The sequence below is a fragment of the Lycium ferocissimum genome, chromosome 2 (assembly GCF_029784015.1).
Source record: "Lycium ferocissimum isolate CSIRO_LF1 chromosome 2, AGI_CSIRO_Lferr_CH_V1, whole genome shotgun sequence".
In the NCBI taxonomy this organism is placed as follows: Eukaryota; Viridiplantae; Streptophyta; class Magnoliopsida; order Solanales; family Solanaceae; genus Lycium; species Lycium ferocissimum.
The window spans coordinates 44,621,788-44,639,394 of record NC_081343.1 but is presented as its reverse complement, the minus strand read 5'-3'; the positions used below and the strand labels follow the sequence as shown (position 1 = coordinate 44,639,394).

At 37.4% G+C, this 17,607-nt stretch overlaps 1 protein-coding gene across 2 annotated transcripts; it reads left to right on the top strand.

The window, feature by feature from the left end:
- Positions 1-10,672: 10,672 nt before the first annotated feature.
- LOC132039524 (uncharacterized) lies at positions 10,673-17,046 on the top strand. 2 transcript variants are annotated; one of them, XM_059429993.1, is made up of 7 exons: positions 10,673-11,071; positions 12,471-12,537; positions 12,968-13,014; positions 15,094-15,181; positions 15,294-15,427; positions 15,523-15,621; positions 16,631-17,046. In XM_059429993.1, the coding sequence occupies exons 1-7, from the start codon at positions 10,703-10,705 to the stop codon at positions 16,709-16,711; spliced, it is 885 nt and encodes a 294-aa protein (XP_059285976.1). In that variant the 5' UTR covers positions 10,673-10,702; the 3' UTR covers positions 16,712-17,046. The 2 variants fall into 2 exon arrangements, with proteins under 2 accessions (XP_059285976.1, XP_059285986.1); XM_059430003.1 differs by lacking the exons at positions 12,471-12,537; positions 12,968-13,014.
- Positions 17,047-17,607: the final 561 nt, after the last annotated feature.

The following is a 17,607-nucleotide window of genomic DNA, read 5'->3' as shown; positions in this document are numbered from 1 at the left end:
GCCTATTTTTGGCTATCTGTGATAGGAATTTGAGAAAACTCAAAACATGAAAAGTTGTAGGTCTTTGAAATATCTTTCAAACCATATATTAAGGAGCTCAAACAGAGCTCTGTGATAGAAGTTATGCCCATCTTACTGGACGTTACGCAGTCTACACAAAGTGCCCTTAAGCTGCGCGATCGCGCACCAGAGGCAGTGTTACTGCCTTCGCTGTGTGATCACCTGCCCGAAGTGGGCCTCCAGCTGCGTGGCCACGCACCGAACACGACTTTTTAAAATCCTAACTTCGTTATATTCATTCCCACTTCGTTTTAAACCAATTTTTTTGAGGAAAAGAACCCTAAAGAAATCTCTCAAGCCCTACGGACGAAGCTCTTCTCTCCCAACCTTCAAGATACTTTAAGGTAAGCCTATTCCATGCATTCCAAGTCAATTCCAAGATACGTTCGTGATCATTAAGCAAGAATTCATCATTCTTAACCTAAGGTTTTCAAGAAAACCCAATTAAAGGGATTCAAGACTTAAGCTTTGGGATTCTTCATCAAAGTTCAGATTTTTATTTCAAGTTTGGAGTGTTACTAGGTATGTAGGGTTACTATCTACGTATGAGAACATCTTTGTTCTTCCCCACGCCACTTCTTCCATAAAGTATAAAGTTATACGAAAACTAGGGTTTTTAACCATGCTCATAATAACCCTAGGTCCATGTACCATGCTATACTAAGTATTGAAGTATTATTAATCCATTATTGAGTTCTTGATATTTCATTATGATTATTGAGAATCTGTCTGTAATCCATGAAAACCCATACTTTGCATTCCATGGGTTCTTACATGCAAGTTATAATTTATTATGTTTATTTACAAAAAATACTCTATATGCTTTACACATTTTCATGCAAGAATACTATGAAGTGATATCCATGTACATGCAAGTTATGATTTATGAAAACCATGGGCTCAAGTGCCACCTATTTTCCATGTTCATGTTTTTTGGGGATTTGCACAGATTACCGAGAAGGCTTCAAGCAGCCTGAAACTACGTTAGCCACCGTAGGATGAGGATCGCTCCGCCCATGTTTAGGACGATTCCTTAATAATGATTGGATCCTTTCATGTTATATTTATATCTCATATCCCTGGTAAGGTATGGGAGCTCTGCTGGTAGGGTGCAAGTAGCAGAACCATGTTGTCGGTTATATTTATGCTCTCCCTACTTATAATGTTTTTTACTCATGTTATATTTATATGTATTCATGTTCATGACCAAACTTCAGTTTCAGTTTTTATGATATTATTTCCATGTCCCATGTTATTTCATTCAGTTGCTTTACATATGAGTAAATTCAATGTGCTGACGTCCCTTTTTATTGCCCGAGGACCTGCATTTCACGATGCAAGTACAGATTTACAGGACGACGCATCTGCTCAGTAGGATTCTTCACGTATCAGCTTGTTGGTGAGTGATAACGTCCAAATCCACTCCTCAAAGAGAAGGTGCATACGGTCATTGCAATATAATTTACCCAACTATGAGTCGGGGTCGATCCCACAGGGAACAATATACTAGGTGATTTAAACAAGTAAGGAATTATCACCAACTAAGCTAAGCCAAACACTTTTTCAATAGTTGGTTTTTGATTAAAAAAACTAACAAAGATAAAACTAACTAGAAAGCGGGTAAAATGATCAATGGCCACAAGTTTGGATACAAAGGAAATTACGCTCAAGTAACGATCCAATGTATTTCACGATTTTACAACTAAGAGCTGGTTTATGTTAATAGATAATGATTTCTAAAATCTCATTGAAAGTCTTCCAACCAAATCAATGAATTTCACCCTAAGCTTTTCCAAGCCTTAGAGTGTGAGATTAGACACAATCAATTTAACCTCAAGTAACTATCCTCTTTCGAGCTCAAGTTATTAGATGGGTTTAATGACCTAAATTCTTGTTAATTAATCTTTCCCGACCTAGATTTCCTCTTTCGAGCTTAATCAAAGTAAATGGGTAAGTCTTAGGGTTAGCTACTCCCTTAAGAATCATTCAAAAGGAGATTAATTAAAGAAACCAAGACCTACTTCATTAGAAATAAAAATCATTCAATCCATAAGCAAAACAAGAGTTTCAATCCAAACTTTAACAATGTATACTTCCATAAACAAGGTTCAAGTATAGAAATGAAATATTACACACTTAGATATTCATTACAAAGAAAGAAATTAAAGAAATGCAGTAAAGGTTCAAGAAAGTGCTCAACCAAATCTTCAACTTCAAAGTGCGGTGTAAACCCTAGCCTCCAAGAACTTGTGTTTTATGCCAAAGATAGAGTTTTACAAACCCTAGCATTCTATTTATAGCATTGCCAAAACGGGAACAAATTGTGGACAAAAATACCCTGCGTGCACAACATGCTACTCGCATCTGGTGTCGCATGTTCAACCGGCGAGTCACATGTTATGGATAACTATAGCATGTTGTGCAAGCAGCTGTGGTGCAGCACATCTTTGCAGCAAGTGCTGCTCGCAGGCACAAGATGCTACTGGCATGTGGTGTCGCAGGTCCTGCACCAACTATTTTCAATTGCTTATATCTCTGTCGAAGACACGCCGCAAAGAAGTGCTTTTCCAGCATGCACAAGATGCTTTACTCGCACGTTGCTAGCATGTGCTACTTTTCAACTATTTTTGATCCATTTTACTCCGTTATGCTCTCCGGGCATCTTATCCTACAAAATGATATAAATACACGAAAAGTAACACCAAAAGTACTTGAAGACTCACAAATCTTAAGGAATTAGCATCGAATATCCCGTAATTTCACGGCACATCAGTGAGCCCCATCTCCTTCGGGGTTTAGTCATTCATCTATTTCCTTACGTTAGTCATGCATTAAGGCTATGCTGGGGGTCTTGTCCCAACAAGTATGTTTTACGATCCAGACTCATGATAGAGGTTTCATAAACTAGTCAGTTATGATATGTCAGATATTCAGAGTTGTTTAGCCATCTTTGGTTTAATTCGTGGTATTTCTGCATCATGTTTTAAATGAGTATTTTATTAATTATTATGACTTCATGTGTTTTCTTAAAGCCCATCATGTGTCATGTTATATTTCGCTCATGTATGCCTCATAATGATTTAGCAAGCCATGTGGTTCGCTCGATCACATGCAGTAAGGCACCGAGTGCCGTGTTTTGCCCAGATCATGGTTCGGGATGTGACACCTCATTAACTCGGAGGGGAATTTTGATCGGGGCTGGATGCATCGGTTCATCATGATCTAGATCATCCATCTCTACCAATTAGAACCTGAGCCATTTCCGGAAGCTTGGAATCCGACCCGCAAGTTTTCCCATAAACCTTGTTCTCTTTCTTGCATTCCTCCTATAGATCATATTTTATTGACATTTCCTTTTTTCCTTAGCGGCTCCTGTTGAACCCGAACTATTAGTTAGGATCTTTGAATGGGAGCATTACTGAGTACTTCTCCTGACTTGATTCGATCTTGGAAAAGTATGACATCCAGTTGGTGGAGAGGAAAAAACAATGGTAAGATTTATTTTCCATGATATCTTAAAGAATTCTCATTCCATTCTTTTTAACTTTGCAAACGTTCTTTTTCATAGGCCTTCCGGTATGAAAGCCCATCCCCCGGAGAGTCCAACCTCAGAAAGACGCTTTGTCAAACATTGTCGGAAGCGCAAACCAAAGGACGCCTCTGTTTCTCCGGTGGGAATTGGTTTCAGGGTGCGTAGCCGACACTTGCTCATGGAATCTTGGAGCAAAGCCCAACAGGACGCTCTTCCCGGGAAAGTTCTGATTGGAGAAGATAATGAGCAAACACGAGCTAATGGTACTCAGTGTCCATTGCCTGATGGTTTTAGTAATGCGTTCAGTGAAGCCAAGACTCCTCCCATCAATCAGCGCCCAAAGAGTTCGACTCTTGCGGTTTGCGAGGCATCGCAAAGAAGCTTTATTCCTCCAATTGAAGCTGGAACCTACGGCTCGTCTCCACATCCCAAGACTCCGGTTGCTAACCTGGAAGCCACCTCTATACAGCTTGCCAATCTGTTCCTCCAGGTACTTGCTCCACCATTTCTTCTAACTTTCTGTCAGTCCCCAGTATCTTCGAATGACCTCTTTTTCATTCGTGTTTTTAGGGTCATGTTGCCGCTATCTCTACTGTTGAGCTCGTACATTCCCTTGCTCCTTCCCGCTGGGAGGTAAAACTTCAAGAAGATAATGATCACCTTCGGGCGAAAGTAAAGAGATTGCAGGCTGAGATCTGGGACTCTGATTCCCTCCAGGCTTCATTGAGAATGCGCTTAGAAGATGCAGCCAACTCGTTACGGGACGGGGAAAATTCACTTCAAACTCTAACTTCCTCTTATTTAGGTATTCAGAACAAAGCTTCCCGGCTTGAGGACGATTTGAACAATCTTCGGGGTCAACTTCTTAGTGTGGAAGTTTCCCGTGACCATCTTAGAGGCCGATGTCAGAAACTGCGACTCCGACGTGACTTGGCTATTCTTGAGACTAGGAGGGATACGCTTGAAGAAGTGGTCTCTCTTGATTTTGATCTTTCCACGTCGCTCCTTGAAGCAGAAATTGACTTGGAGGCTACGAAAATGGCTCTCAAGGACATCCAGGATCCTGAGGTAAATAAATCGAGAATTGAAGACTCCGGGTCACCACCTGCCGCTGGGATTGCTCCGGATAATTAGTCCTTATACTTGCTCTAAACTCCTCAATATCAGAATTTTTACTTTTTAAATTTTTATTTTGATTACCTGGGAATCCCTGCTACGTCTTTATCATACTTTGATTATTAATCCTGCCGCATTTTGAGACCGGCTTTGGTTTTGCAACATAAATGTTGACTCGATACAATTTATTTCTATACTTTGCTTTCTCTCTATTTGGCTCCTTGAACAAACATTCCTTTCACCTTAGCTATTTTCGCTCCTCAGGCTTCTCAGGGGAGTACTGAAGCTAGATTACCTGACAACAACCAAAGAAGAGAACGTTCAAGAAGCTCAGTTACAGAGAAGTTGATCTTGATGCTCTTCTTGACATGTCTACTGATGAGCTTATTAAGCTTTTCCCTGCTCGTCCCCGTAGAAGGTTCCAGAGAGGTTTGAAGAGGAAGCAACCCACAAACTTAAGTTTGCATCAAAAAGAGTTCTTTGCAGAAAGAGTATTCCATAAGTGTAGTTTTATCACAATCATGTCAGAAGAATTTTTTGCCTCAATTTTGATAACATTAAAGTTCGATAGTAGCATATTGCAATCCCTTTGTAATTATCTTGGGTTTTTTGGTCGTACTCAATGAATATCTTTTGTTTCCGACTAAATAAACATGACTTTTATGCACATCTTACTGTAGTGCTTTTGTCTATAGTTCTGAAACTTCATTATTCTAGTGCAAGATAAATTGAAGCTATGTAAATACTCACCACTTACCCGGATTCGTTGTCTCCAAATGTGTCTCCTTCACTTTACTCCTTTTAGAGGTTGTGCTCGTGCGATTATTTTTATTGAACCTTGAGCGAATAACAAATTCTTACTCATTTGACTTTAAATAATCCTTTTGTTTGTCCGGGATAAAATTGTATTTTTCCCGAAAATCTTTCTTGATAATTTTGGATTCAATTGACTACGAGCCTGATTTTTTGGATTTACATACCCAAGAGTCTGTCTTTTTGTGTTTTGTCATTTCTAGATTTGACTTAATCGGATTTTATGTAACTCCGAGTTTAATTTTTGTGAGGTTCTGAGTTACTGACCGGGAATCAATCATCCGGTTCAATTCTCTTTTTATGAATAAGGCCTTATAATTATCTTTGATGAATCAGACATCTCCGATCCATTTAGGCATTATTTGCTTAAGTGCAAACTTATAATCTCGTATATAACTTGAAAATGAATAAAACTCAGTCAATGCTTATGGTTGAAAGAGTCTATTTGATCAACATAATTCTCTTTTTGCTATAAATTAAGCATTTGAGAAACAAATTTATTGCAATCATTCAAACTTCGACTTAGTGTTTGGAACATAGTCCCCAATTCTTACAACACATAGCTTTAAAATTTATAGATATGGCTTCTAAACCAACCAAACTTCTATGACTAGGCTCCTTGGAAGCTTCTTTGAGATCATCATCAATCTTTGGCCTTTACTTGGAGTGACACACTTGTTACTGCCTCGTTAAAAACCTTGCCAGAAAAACACTTTCTTTATTTTTAGGGATAAAAACCAGGCGAAGGAAAAAAGAGTGCAACATGTGTTTGTTAAGTCCTCCGAATCATTATTACGACCTTCTTTTGCCTCCGGGAATCAATCATCCTTACTGAGAAATGTCCCGGAATCAATCCTTTGCCTCCGGGCTCCATCTTTATTGGGAAGCACTCCGAAATTAATCTTTTGTTCTTGCAACAAATATAAAAAATTTCTTAGAAAAAGATCCGTTCAAACTTTAAACTTACCTCCAAACTATCTTGGCTTGAAAATCCTATTTTTCCTCCTTTTTTCCAATCCATCAGACCTTTTTTTTTTTTTTTAACGTTCCGCTACCAGATATTCCCACCCATTAAAGTTTTTTGCTGGGACATACAGCACTCCCTTCGGGTTTGGAAATTCCAACCGTTTGAGGGGAGCCGATATCACGACATTTGTATCTTGAATCCAAGGCTTCCCCAGTATAGCCTTGAAACCCTCATCATTATCATCGATCACTAAAAACTTTACATTTCCTTCTCCGCCTCCGGTGGCTACCATTAATCCTACAACTCTAGATTGAAGTAAGTCAGTGACTCCTTTCTCAGACAATTCCATTTTACGCATTTCAACTAGCTGTTCTATAACATCCCACTAATAATAAAATTCATTTCACTCCTTGGTGATACTGCTATTCCAGAAACCATAATACCATTGACTAAAGCGGATATCACCAACTCATTTGGGCAAGGCAAAATATCTCCCATTGACAGCACATCTTTCCATCCCAATTCTGTAGTCTTTTGCTTCAGTTCTTCCGTTGTCTCATTCCTTATAGCCGAAAGCACTTTTTCTTATGAAAATCCTGCTTCATCTGAACATGACCAATCAAAACAATCAACATTATCTAAAAGAAACTTACAAACTTTAAACCTGAGCTCCGAGGTACTCTGGTGCCCAGGTATACCTTCCTTTCCGATTTTCGATCTGAAAGGGAAATTCACTCACTTTCTGGAACTTCTTTGGATTGCTCGGGTTCATTAATTATCATGTTAATAACATGATGGGGCTCAGCCTGAGGTTCCTGCATAACCGAGTCCTTGTGCTTCCCGTAGTTATCTTTAGCCCTATCACTTAAGAATTCTCTTAAATAGCCATCTTTCAACAACCGAACAACCTCATCTCGGAGGTGTCGACAATCGACCATTCGATGACCATGGGTTCCATGATAATCGCAAAACAAATTCATATCGTTCTGGCTTGGATTCGTTCTCATCGGTCTAGGTCTCTTCACACCATCTATCTTATCTAGCACCATCTATCTTATCTATCACCGCAATCAACTCTACTAAATCACTGTTAAAGTTGTACTCCGACAACCTTAGATTTTCAATTTTGCTTATATTGAATCATTATTCTTTGCCTTGGGCTGAAAATCGTATGCCTTTACGACGAGACTAGAGCCACTTTCTATCATCAGAACTAATCTCTCATACTGACTACCTCGGCTCTGTTCTGGTCTCGTTTGAGACTTTTCTTATTGACCATATGGCTGATATCTATCTTTTCTAACTCTGGAATCAGAATCAGAATTCCTTCTTGGCCTATCGTAGTTTCAACTTCGGCCGGTTGAGCCAGCTGACAGCCCAAATTGATCATCCTCTACCCGAATTTTTGATTCATGTCTATTGTGAATGTCCGCCCATGTTGTGGCAGGAAATTCCAATAGTTTTCCTTCAACTTTAATGAAACACTTGAACTCCTTGGGTTTAACGCTTTGGCAAATGCCTCTGCTGCCTATTCATCCGAAACGGCTGGAAGCAGCATACGCTCCTTTTGAAATCGGATAACAAATTTTCTGAGCAACTCGTCATCTCTCAGCAGTTTTAAATATATCAATTTTTCTCGCTGACACCTTTTTCGCTTCAGCATGTGCCTTTATAAAGGCATCCGCAAACATCTCGAAAGAGTGAATGGAATGCTCGGGAAGCAACGAGTACCGAGTCATTGCTCCTTTGGATGAGTCTACAAACTTCTAGCAGGCGATGCAGTTCAATTTCATCATAAATTTGTATATTATTTCCTTTGACAACACACGTGTATGAAGTTACATGCTCCCGAAGGTCAGTAGTCCCATCTTATTTGGGTATATTCGGCATCTTAAACCTCTTTGGAATGAGTTTAGGGGCTATATTTGGTGGGTATGGCAGTTCTACATATCTTTTTGAATCTGGTCCCTTCAACACTTTTGGGGAGGGGGGGGGGGGGGGGGCTCCGGAATCGATCTATTCGGGAATTGAATGCCTTGAACTCTTTCTCACTCCGATCCAACCGGCTGTTCAATGCTTTTTCATTTTTCTCGAACCAATTGGAAAGAGCCTCCAAGTACGACATCAACCTAGGTGCAGCAATATTGCCTCAGGCTTCACCATTTATTTCTTCGTGTGCTATCTCCGCAGTAGGCGGATCAACGTTTCTTTTCCCTGCTTGCAAATCCACAATGGCTTTCTGCTGTTTTTCCAATAACTCCAGTATTTTTGCTATTTTCGGATCTGCTTTTGCAACCGCTTCTTCTTCGTCGTCTTCGCTAGGAATGTTGTCATCTCCAGTGTGCTTAGATCCATGAGGTGAGTACATGATCTGCTCGTTCCTCGTAGGGTCATCTTCTACAGTTTGATTTCTTCCCTGAGTGTTTGAATTGTTCAACACTCCATTAGCCTGATTTCTAGTATTCGTCATCTTTCAAGACTTATCTAGTGACAAGAAATTAAGAATTGTAAGCTTAATGGTTAGAGAAACAAAACAATATCACTATTATCCTTAGCCCCACGATGGGCACCAAACTGTTTACCCTAAAAAAAAGAGAACAACTAAATTTGTTTAGTGGTTTAAAGGATATGTGATTTGATTTGTTATAAGTAACGAAATAAAACTAATTTATAGAAGTTAAAGTAATAATAGGCAAATTGAGTGACTAAAATAAATAATAATAAAGTGATTGAGCCTGGGCTTAGTTGATCTTGGGAGCAAATCCTTTAGTAGGTTTCTTCCGGTGGAACAACTAAATGCTTAGACTTCTATGAACAAATATAATGTTCCGGAGCAACAAAGCAATTTAAGAGAATAAATGTAAATGACTAAGCTTGCAAGAACAATATGTAATCATTGTTATTCGATGATCTTTTTTCCGGAATTGAGCTCTTTTTTCGTACATGAACTCTTAAACCGGTAATTTAATCCTAATAATGAATAATAATGGGCAATGAATATTGCGTAACGTACGCTTCATATCATGTCGGTCTTGTATCGTTATTCCGCTATTAATTACCGGTATAATTTCCTTGGAATTTGGTCGGGTATTGGGAGGCTTCCTACTCGCATGATACCCAATTCTCAACGTTCCATCTTCCCTTGCCACGTGCTCATGTATTATTCCGACACGTGCCAAGTTGTATTTTGCCATGTATACAAAAATTACTTCCTATTTTTTTTACTAGTTAAAGCAATTTTAAAATAAAAGAAACAAGAAAAGGTTTCTTTAAAAAACAATATTTTTATTTAAAAAATGTGTTTATAAAAAGAAAAGAAACAATATGTTTATTAGGAAAAAGGCATTTGAGCCTAATTACGTAATAATAGAGGCATTTTTTAAAAACTTTTTGCTTAATTTAAGGATGGACGGAGTGACATTTTTATTCAATTTGTTTGGGGCATTTTGACTTCCCCCTACTGACCCGCAAAAAAAAAAAAAAAATTCAATGCGGACATGGTTGAGATTATTCGGTTTTTTTGAAGTTCGGTTCGGTTTTTCGGTTCGGTTTTTAAAAGTGGACTTCCAGTGGTCGGTTCGGTTCGGTTTTGAAGTTCGGTTCGGTTCGGTTTCGGTTTTTTTAATTCGGTTTTTTTTAGCAATTACACATCTCTCCATTTATTTCATTTTCCTTCTTGATTGCTTGAGTTACGGAGGTTTACGCTAGACTAAATGTTTGAAGGTTTGATTTAAGTGATCATCCACAAAAATAATATCTTTTATATACAAAATATAATTTTTACAACGTATAATAAAATCATAATTATAAAATTTTATATAGTGTATAATTAAATTATGTGAGTTATATCTAATTTATTATAATAAAAAAAATTATATATTTTATTTAAAAATTTTTATTGTGTATATATAATAAAAAGAAAAGAAACAATGAGATTTTATTTTTATTGAAAAGAAGTTGAGAATAAGGAGAAGCATTTGAAAAAAATCCCAATTAAGTAATAATAGAGGCATTTTTTAAAACTTTTTGCTTATATATTAATTTGATTTCTTATAAAACATTTAACTTGTCATGTAATGTTTAATAACATTTAGTTGCTAAGGTATGTAAATATTATAATATTATTGTCCCTTATGTTTTTTCCCCCATGTAGTAAATTTTCAAAAGAAAAAATAAAAAAAAAAAAAAAAAAAATGTAAATGTAGAACGCACACATGGTTGAGATGCATATTTATATTTTAGGAGAATTGCGTATCATTAATGCCCCAATAAATTCGAACCAAAAGATGAACACTCTAGAAAAACCAGTGGAAGAGGAGACAACGACGAAAGGCGACAAAGAAGAAGATTCAGTAATGTCTGCTGCTGCTTCCGCCACAGACGGCGTCGCTGCGGCGGCACTCCGATCTGTAATTCAGCGGATTCAACTCGCTGCCGAACGATGTGGCCGCAGATCGGACCAAGTAAGGCTGGTTGCTGTAAGCAAAACGAAGCCGGTATCTCTCCTCAAACAAGTCTACGATGCAGGTCACCGTTCTTTCGGTGAAAATTACGTCAAAGAGCTTGTTGAGAAAGCTCCTCAGGTACATAATTTAATCTTAATGTTTATATGATTGATTAGTTTACTGTTCGAATTGTTCTGATTTGGCTGTAGGAGTCATTTTACCGAGGTCTATTTCAGTCCAATACTGATAGAGTTCAATGGCAAAGGGTCTATACTCGTATTCAATGGTCACATAATTTAAGCGTATATTTATTATGATTGATTGGTTTACTGGTCGAATTCTTGTGATTTGACTGTAGGAGTTACTTTATCAAGGTTTATTTCATTCCAATACTAGTAGAGTTAATGGTAAAAACACACCGAATTATCACTTTTTCGCGAACTATCAGCTGTTCCCTTTTACTACCTGAACTATCACCATCTATGTATTTTAAAACACACGTAGATGGTGATAGTTCAGGTAGGAAATGCAACAGGTGTGCAAAGTGATATTTCAGGTGGGTTTTTGACCATTATCTCATACTAATAATGTACGCAAACTTCAGGGTTCTCTAATCTAGTCCTACACCGTAGTTTAATCTCAATTAACTGGTATCTAGGATGGGGATATTTTGCTTCCATGGTGTTGTGTTTTTAGCATAGTATGGATTAATTATAAGAGATTTTAGATCCTTTGAAACAACTGCGCTTCATAGATTTCGGGTCTACCTAGTCGAGGAAAGTGGTTGATGTAGAATCTATGTTGCTCGGACTCATCAAAAATGTTGCTGCACCCGTGTCGGATTCTTAAAAAATGCACTACTTTTGGAGTATCCCAAACGCACCCGTCGACATTTTTGAAGAGTTCGAGCAACATAGTGTAAAGTTAAAATTTGAACCTTTTGGTGTTTTTGTCGTTTGTGATACACTATTATATGTATAGGACAATAAAGGTTTTCACCTGTAGCTTAATTGATTTTCTTTTTGAATATTGCCAAGAGGAGATAGGTTTGCTATAGTATTATTGTAATATCCCAACCTGCTTATGCACTTGTAATGTCCGCTTTGCCCAATGGACCTTACTTATTATCCTTTGAGTAAGTCACATGGAGCTCAATAGTGTGCTGCCAAGTGTTCTTTGTCATAATAACTCAGGACTTTCCACGGTGTGACTCACCTAAATTGTCATGTGCACTCCTTCTTTAGAACTCTGCCAATCCTTGACCCGTCCTCTGTCATGGGCATCATAAATACATTGAGATGGCATCTTGCACTAGTTTTATTCTTCTAGACTTAGCCCGTTAGCCGTGTTATGTATCTATTTTCTTATTTTCTTTTTCTCTGTTTTTGTGCTAGTTAATGTGTGTGTGTATGAGAGGGATTTTCGTCATGCTAAGTTATATTTATTATGTGGGCTGTTGTTATTTTCTGTGGGGGAAAATGTGAAGTATTATGTTTCAGATGAGGTGTTTATACTGCTATTGTTTGGTGAATTGCAGCTTCCAGATGATATAGAGTGGCATTTCATAGGGAATTTGCAGAGCAATAAAGTCAAGCCACTTTTAAGTATAGTCTCGTTCCTTCCTTCAATATTCCTTCTCCAGTCCTTTTCCTTATGGACCAATTAGATGAAATGTACATTTCTATGAAAATATGTTCAGATGAAGCAAAATCATAAAAATCGTGATTACTGGATAAATGATGTTACAGAAATAAGGGATAAGACCTTTATTTATAGGGCAGGGCTGTTTCAAGAGTTGTAAACTTTATCTTGGTTAAATTAACATTCTTGCTTCATCAAATTTTGGTTATATTAAGTACTGCAAATATTTCAAAAAATGTTAGAGGTCGTGAAAGATTTGGCCTTCACTTACATTATTAAAACAGGGGGACAATAAGTTTCTATATATTACATAGCGGTAATGAAGAGCTTGAGCCACTTTTTTGTGCAACTGGTATACGGCTCATAATGACTTCTCCTTCTCTTTGTTTTCAGCTGGAGTGCCAAATCTTGCTATGGTGGAGACTGTAGATGATGAAAAGGTAGCTAACACCGACTGCACTAGTAATTTATATCCTGTAAATAGCCTACAGGTTAACTGGTACCCGGCGCGAAATTTTGTGTTATACTGTTACATTGAACGTTAGAGCTCAAGCTATCTTACTCGTATTATACCAGTTGTATTAAGAAGGAACTAAAGCCTGTTTTAGTAAGAAGAGGAAAATTTGCATTATTGAGTGAGTTTAACTTTAGGGAATCTTTGGGGTTGCTACTAAATACATATGAATTCAAAAGCTTTCTGACCATGTCATTAATAGCTTTCTAAAGTTGTTAACATCTAGTTGGAGCTAGCAGAGACACAATATTATAAGCAGTGTTATTAAAAGCCATCACTTTGTCTCTTAAAGCAATGAAGCAATGTGAAGCGAGGTGTTATCGCTTCACGGTGAAGCTAGCTTTATAGATGTGCTTCAAATAATGATGGTTAAAGTGATTTAACAAGAATCAGTTGGTTCTATGAATCTCAACTTTGAGGAGTTGCATTAATATCAACATTATTGTATATTGTATGTTTAATCTTTTTGCTCAAGTCTTATGGACCTTGTCGCACTTTTCGCTTTTAAAAACACCCATTATAACAATATTCTTCTGATAGGAAGTGGATTAGGTGGGTGTTTCTTGTTTGCCCATGAAATGAAGTTTCTGTGAGGAATAAATTATAGCAATTGGTTTATTTAACTTGATTCTTTCTTATATCTCTTTTGAGTCGGTGTAACTTTTTTTTCTTTCCTGATGAGGCTCTTTGAAGCTGATTTACTTTATTAAATGAAAGGGCTCTTTAGGTCTGCGTACATCTTGTCGTTACCAATTTCAAAAAAGGTCTGTGTACATGGAGCACAGTCAAGTGATAAGAAGTCCACCCTATGTTCCTGTCTATTCTTTCTTTCCGCATCAGTGAATGACTAGGTTCCTTCTTTCTATGTTTTACTTACTTCCCTTCGTTTTTCATCTCTATAAACATTTTATCTGCACTCCTTGATGGACAAGGAGATCCGGTACAAATTTATGGAATTTGTATGTGAACAAAGCTTGTTGAACCTCTTAATGCAAAGGAGGAGGAGTTTGGCTTTCACCAAGTTACCTTGATGTTATATCGCCAACTTTACCAAGAGTACCTTTTTGATCAATGCCTATTGAATGTGAGATTGTAAAGGTTGCAAAATCTCATACTATGCTCTGAAGGCGTACTTGATTCTGGACTGTCCCAAATTAATGTTAGAAAACCTGTAAAACTTTGATTCTTCTCTTCTTTATCATTGTTTATCTTTCTTAAACATGCCACTGGTGGACAATTTCGAGGTTCATGAATTAGGATAGTAGTACTTATTGTCTGAAAATTTTGATTTGTAAGTTGCCAAAGTGTTCCAATCCGTGAATTAGTTAGTAATCCGAAAGGATGTAATGCCAATTGATGACTCGAGAATGCAATATCCTACCTTTAGACCTATGTGTATGTTAACCAAAAAGATACCAAAAAGTTATAGGAACTCGAAACTTGTACAAGTTACAGAAGTAGAAATAAAAAAGTCAGATAATGCCTGACCAAGGGCATGATAGAACAACTTTTTATAGAGTACTCCTCGTGTGCCCATAAAAATAACGTTCTTTCCCTTTTGATCCATCTTTAGAAATTTCACCTCATAAAATAAAAAACTGTTCTCCTTCCAGCAATTCAAACTTATTAAATTAATATTAATTTATACAACAACAACAATAGTAGGATCAATCATAATTAAAGAAATGACTATAACATCGCACCTCAAACCTAATCTAGTTGGATCAGTTATGTGAGTCCTCAATATCCAGCTAGCTCTATTTGGACTGGTTTCAACTCCTATAGCATTGTAACTGTGCCTACAGGCCCATTACCACACATTCAACATTGTGAGGATTGACTTCCTTTTATTGACATAGTTTATATTTTATTTTCTATTTGAGAATGGTAAATGTATATTCATCAACATTAAGGAAATGTTACACCTTATTTACAATTCGGAGAATTAGCACAAGCCCTGTTCACTGTACAACGATTCTTATATTTTTCTTACTGCACCCTGTAGATTGCAAATCAGCTTAACCGTGTGGCTGGGGACATTGGAAGAAAGCCATTGAAAGTTTTTATCCAAGTTAATACAAGTGGGGAAGAAAGTGGGTAACTGGAGTATGTCTCTGATTTATTAAAGTCATTTTGGTCATTGTTTGTGAAGGTTGTCACACTCAAGAAGGAAAAACTAACAGTGTTTGGATTCCGTTATTGCAGCTAAATCTGGTGTTGAACCAGATGGCTGTGTGGAGCTTGTGAAGCATGTTACTTCAAACTGCCCTAATCTTGAATTCTGTGGCCTGATGACTATTGGAATGCCAGATTATACGTCAACTCCTGAGAACTTTAAGGTTATCGTTTTATCTTTGTTGTTTCTTCTTGGCCTGGTTGCTGTAGTTATATCTTCAACTCACATATCCTGATATTTGTCGTGCTTTGGTTTCAGACTCTAGCAAGATGTAGAAGTGAGGTTTGCAAGGCACTTGGAATATCTGAAGATCAATGTGAGCTGTCGATGGGCATGTCGGGCGACTTTGAACTTGCTGTGAGTTACCTGACTTGTCATTAAGCACATCAAACCATTAGTAGCTTGCAAGGAACTTGAATAACACGAGTTCTCTAGGGAGCATGTGGTAGTCTGACACGCATACAATATTTCTTCTCATAAAGTAAACCAAGTAATGATTAATTAGACATCTGGCTCAGTTCTCATTAGTGGTCTCTGTTATTAGAAGGGTTTTGAGTCTGATTACAATATCTGGACAACCAATTTGCCCAGCTCTCGGCCACACCCATGGGATTAAGGCACTTATGCAGACTAGGAGAGTAGTTTCACCCTTTAACAGTTTGCTGCAACTCAAGTGTTAATCTGTTTTTATCTTTTGATATTTGCGCAATTCTTTGAGTCTTGAAGCAACCGTGAAGTTATCCTCGTGTGGCCTATAGGTCACAGCTTTGAACTGTGGAATCAACTATTGATGCTTATGTTAGGATAGTAGGATTCCTACATGACACCCCTGGAGGTGCAGCCCTTCCCCGGACCCTGCGGGAACGCAAGATGCTTTGTACATGGGGTTTCCCTTTATATTTGCGCAATTGTTTATTGGTTTCCTTTGCGTGATATTAGGTTAGTTTGCTGTTAAAGTAGAATTTCATTGATTAGTTGTTGATTCTTTTGTGTTAATTATGTTTGAACTTCATCATGAGAATTGTTTAAGGAGATCTTATCAATGAAATACAGTTCCAATTTTCATCCTACCTCCAATCTGACGACTCTTACTGCGCTCACTCGTCATTCCTATGCTTGTAGCCTGTGACCCCCTTAATAATGTAAGACTTAATTTTCTTCAAAAGGAGTAGTCTAAGTATCAGGTAAGCATATTTTATAATTGGTGTCCTGCTGTGTGTTTTTTTTTTTTTTTTTTTAAAAAAAGTAGCTACCACTCATGCTAATTAGCCAGCATTGGTATTGAATTCTACATATGCTCCATTTGACCTCATGTTAAGCTATGTTTGAGCACGACATACTTATAATGCTTCGCCTATTGCTACAGGTTGAGATGGGCAGCACAAATGTTCGAGTTGGATCTACTATATTTGGTGCAAGGGAATATCCAAAGAAGCAATCGAACTAAGCTTGATGAACCCATTTTTATGGAAGAGCCTGAGGCAAACTTGTACCTTAAAAATTTGCAGCTTGATTGCAATATCTGGAGCCTTCTGCAGATAACTGATATGAGCAGCTTCTTGTTTGTACAATGCGACTATGGACCTCATTGGCTATGTGGCCTATAGCATCCGTTTTGTATTTTAATTATTATTAGTTATTATTACTGCTGAGCATAGTCTGAAGCTGTGATCTAGAGGTTCTTAATAATGTCATGAGATTTGATATACTCTCTTCTAGATGTACTAATTGATGATATATCTTTAGAATAAAGACTCATGGCCTGGTAGGCTGGCCCTTGGATCTCCTTGTTGAAAGAACGACTAAACTATGTGGGACGGCTAACAGTCATAACTTGTGCAAACTTTAGACTTAGACATAATAGTCCAGAAGATAACAAGGATTACACTCTGGATACTGGACAAAAAAGACGTAGGCCAAAGGAACTGCTGCCACCAAAACCAAAGGTGGAAGTCGTAGGCCAAAAAAGAAATAAAAGGTAAAACTTCCAAAAAAGTTGGAACAAACAGCTTTGGTAGGAAGGTCACTGAGCATCGACAAACAAAAAGGCTAGGAGTGAAGCTTAATTTCACCAAGTCGCTAAATTTAATGTAAAGTCATAAAATTAATTTTTGTTTTAATAAAGTCATTGAATTTTACTCGTTATATTAGTAAAATCGTAAAAGTATTTTTTATCTTATTAAAGTGAATTGAATTCTAACTCAAGAGGGCTGTCTTCTTCTTATTATCATAAGTCAAATGGTTAAGTCCTAACTATGTGTTAGTTACTCATAAAAGTAGTCGGCGTACAAAGTACTTGAAGGATTTCATTTTATATCATAATATTCTACAAGTTATGCCCAG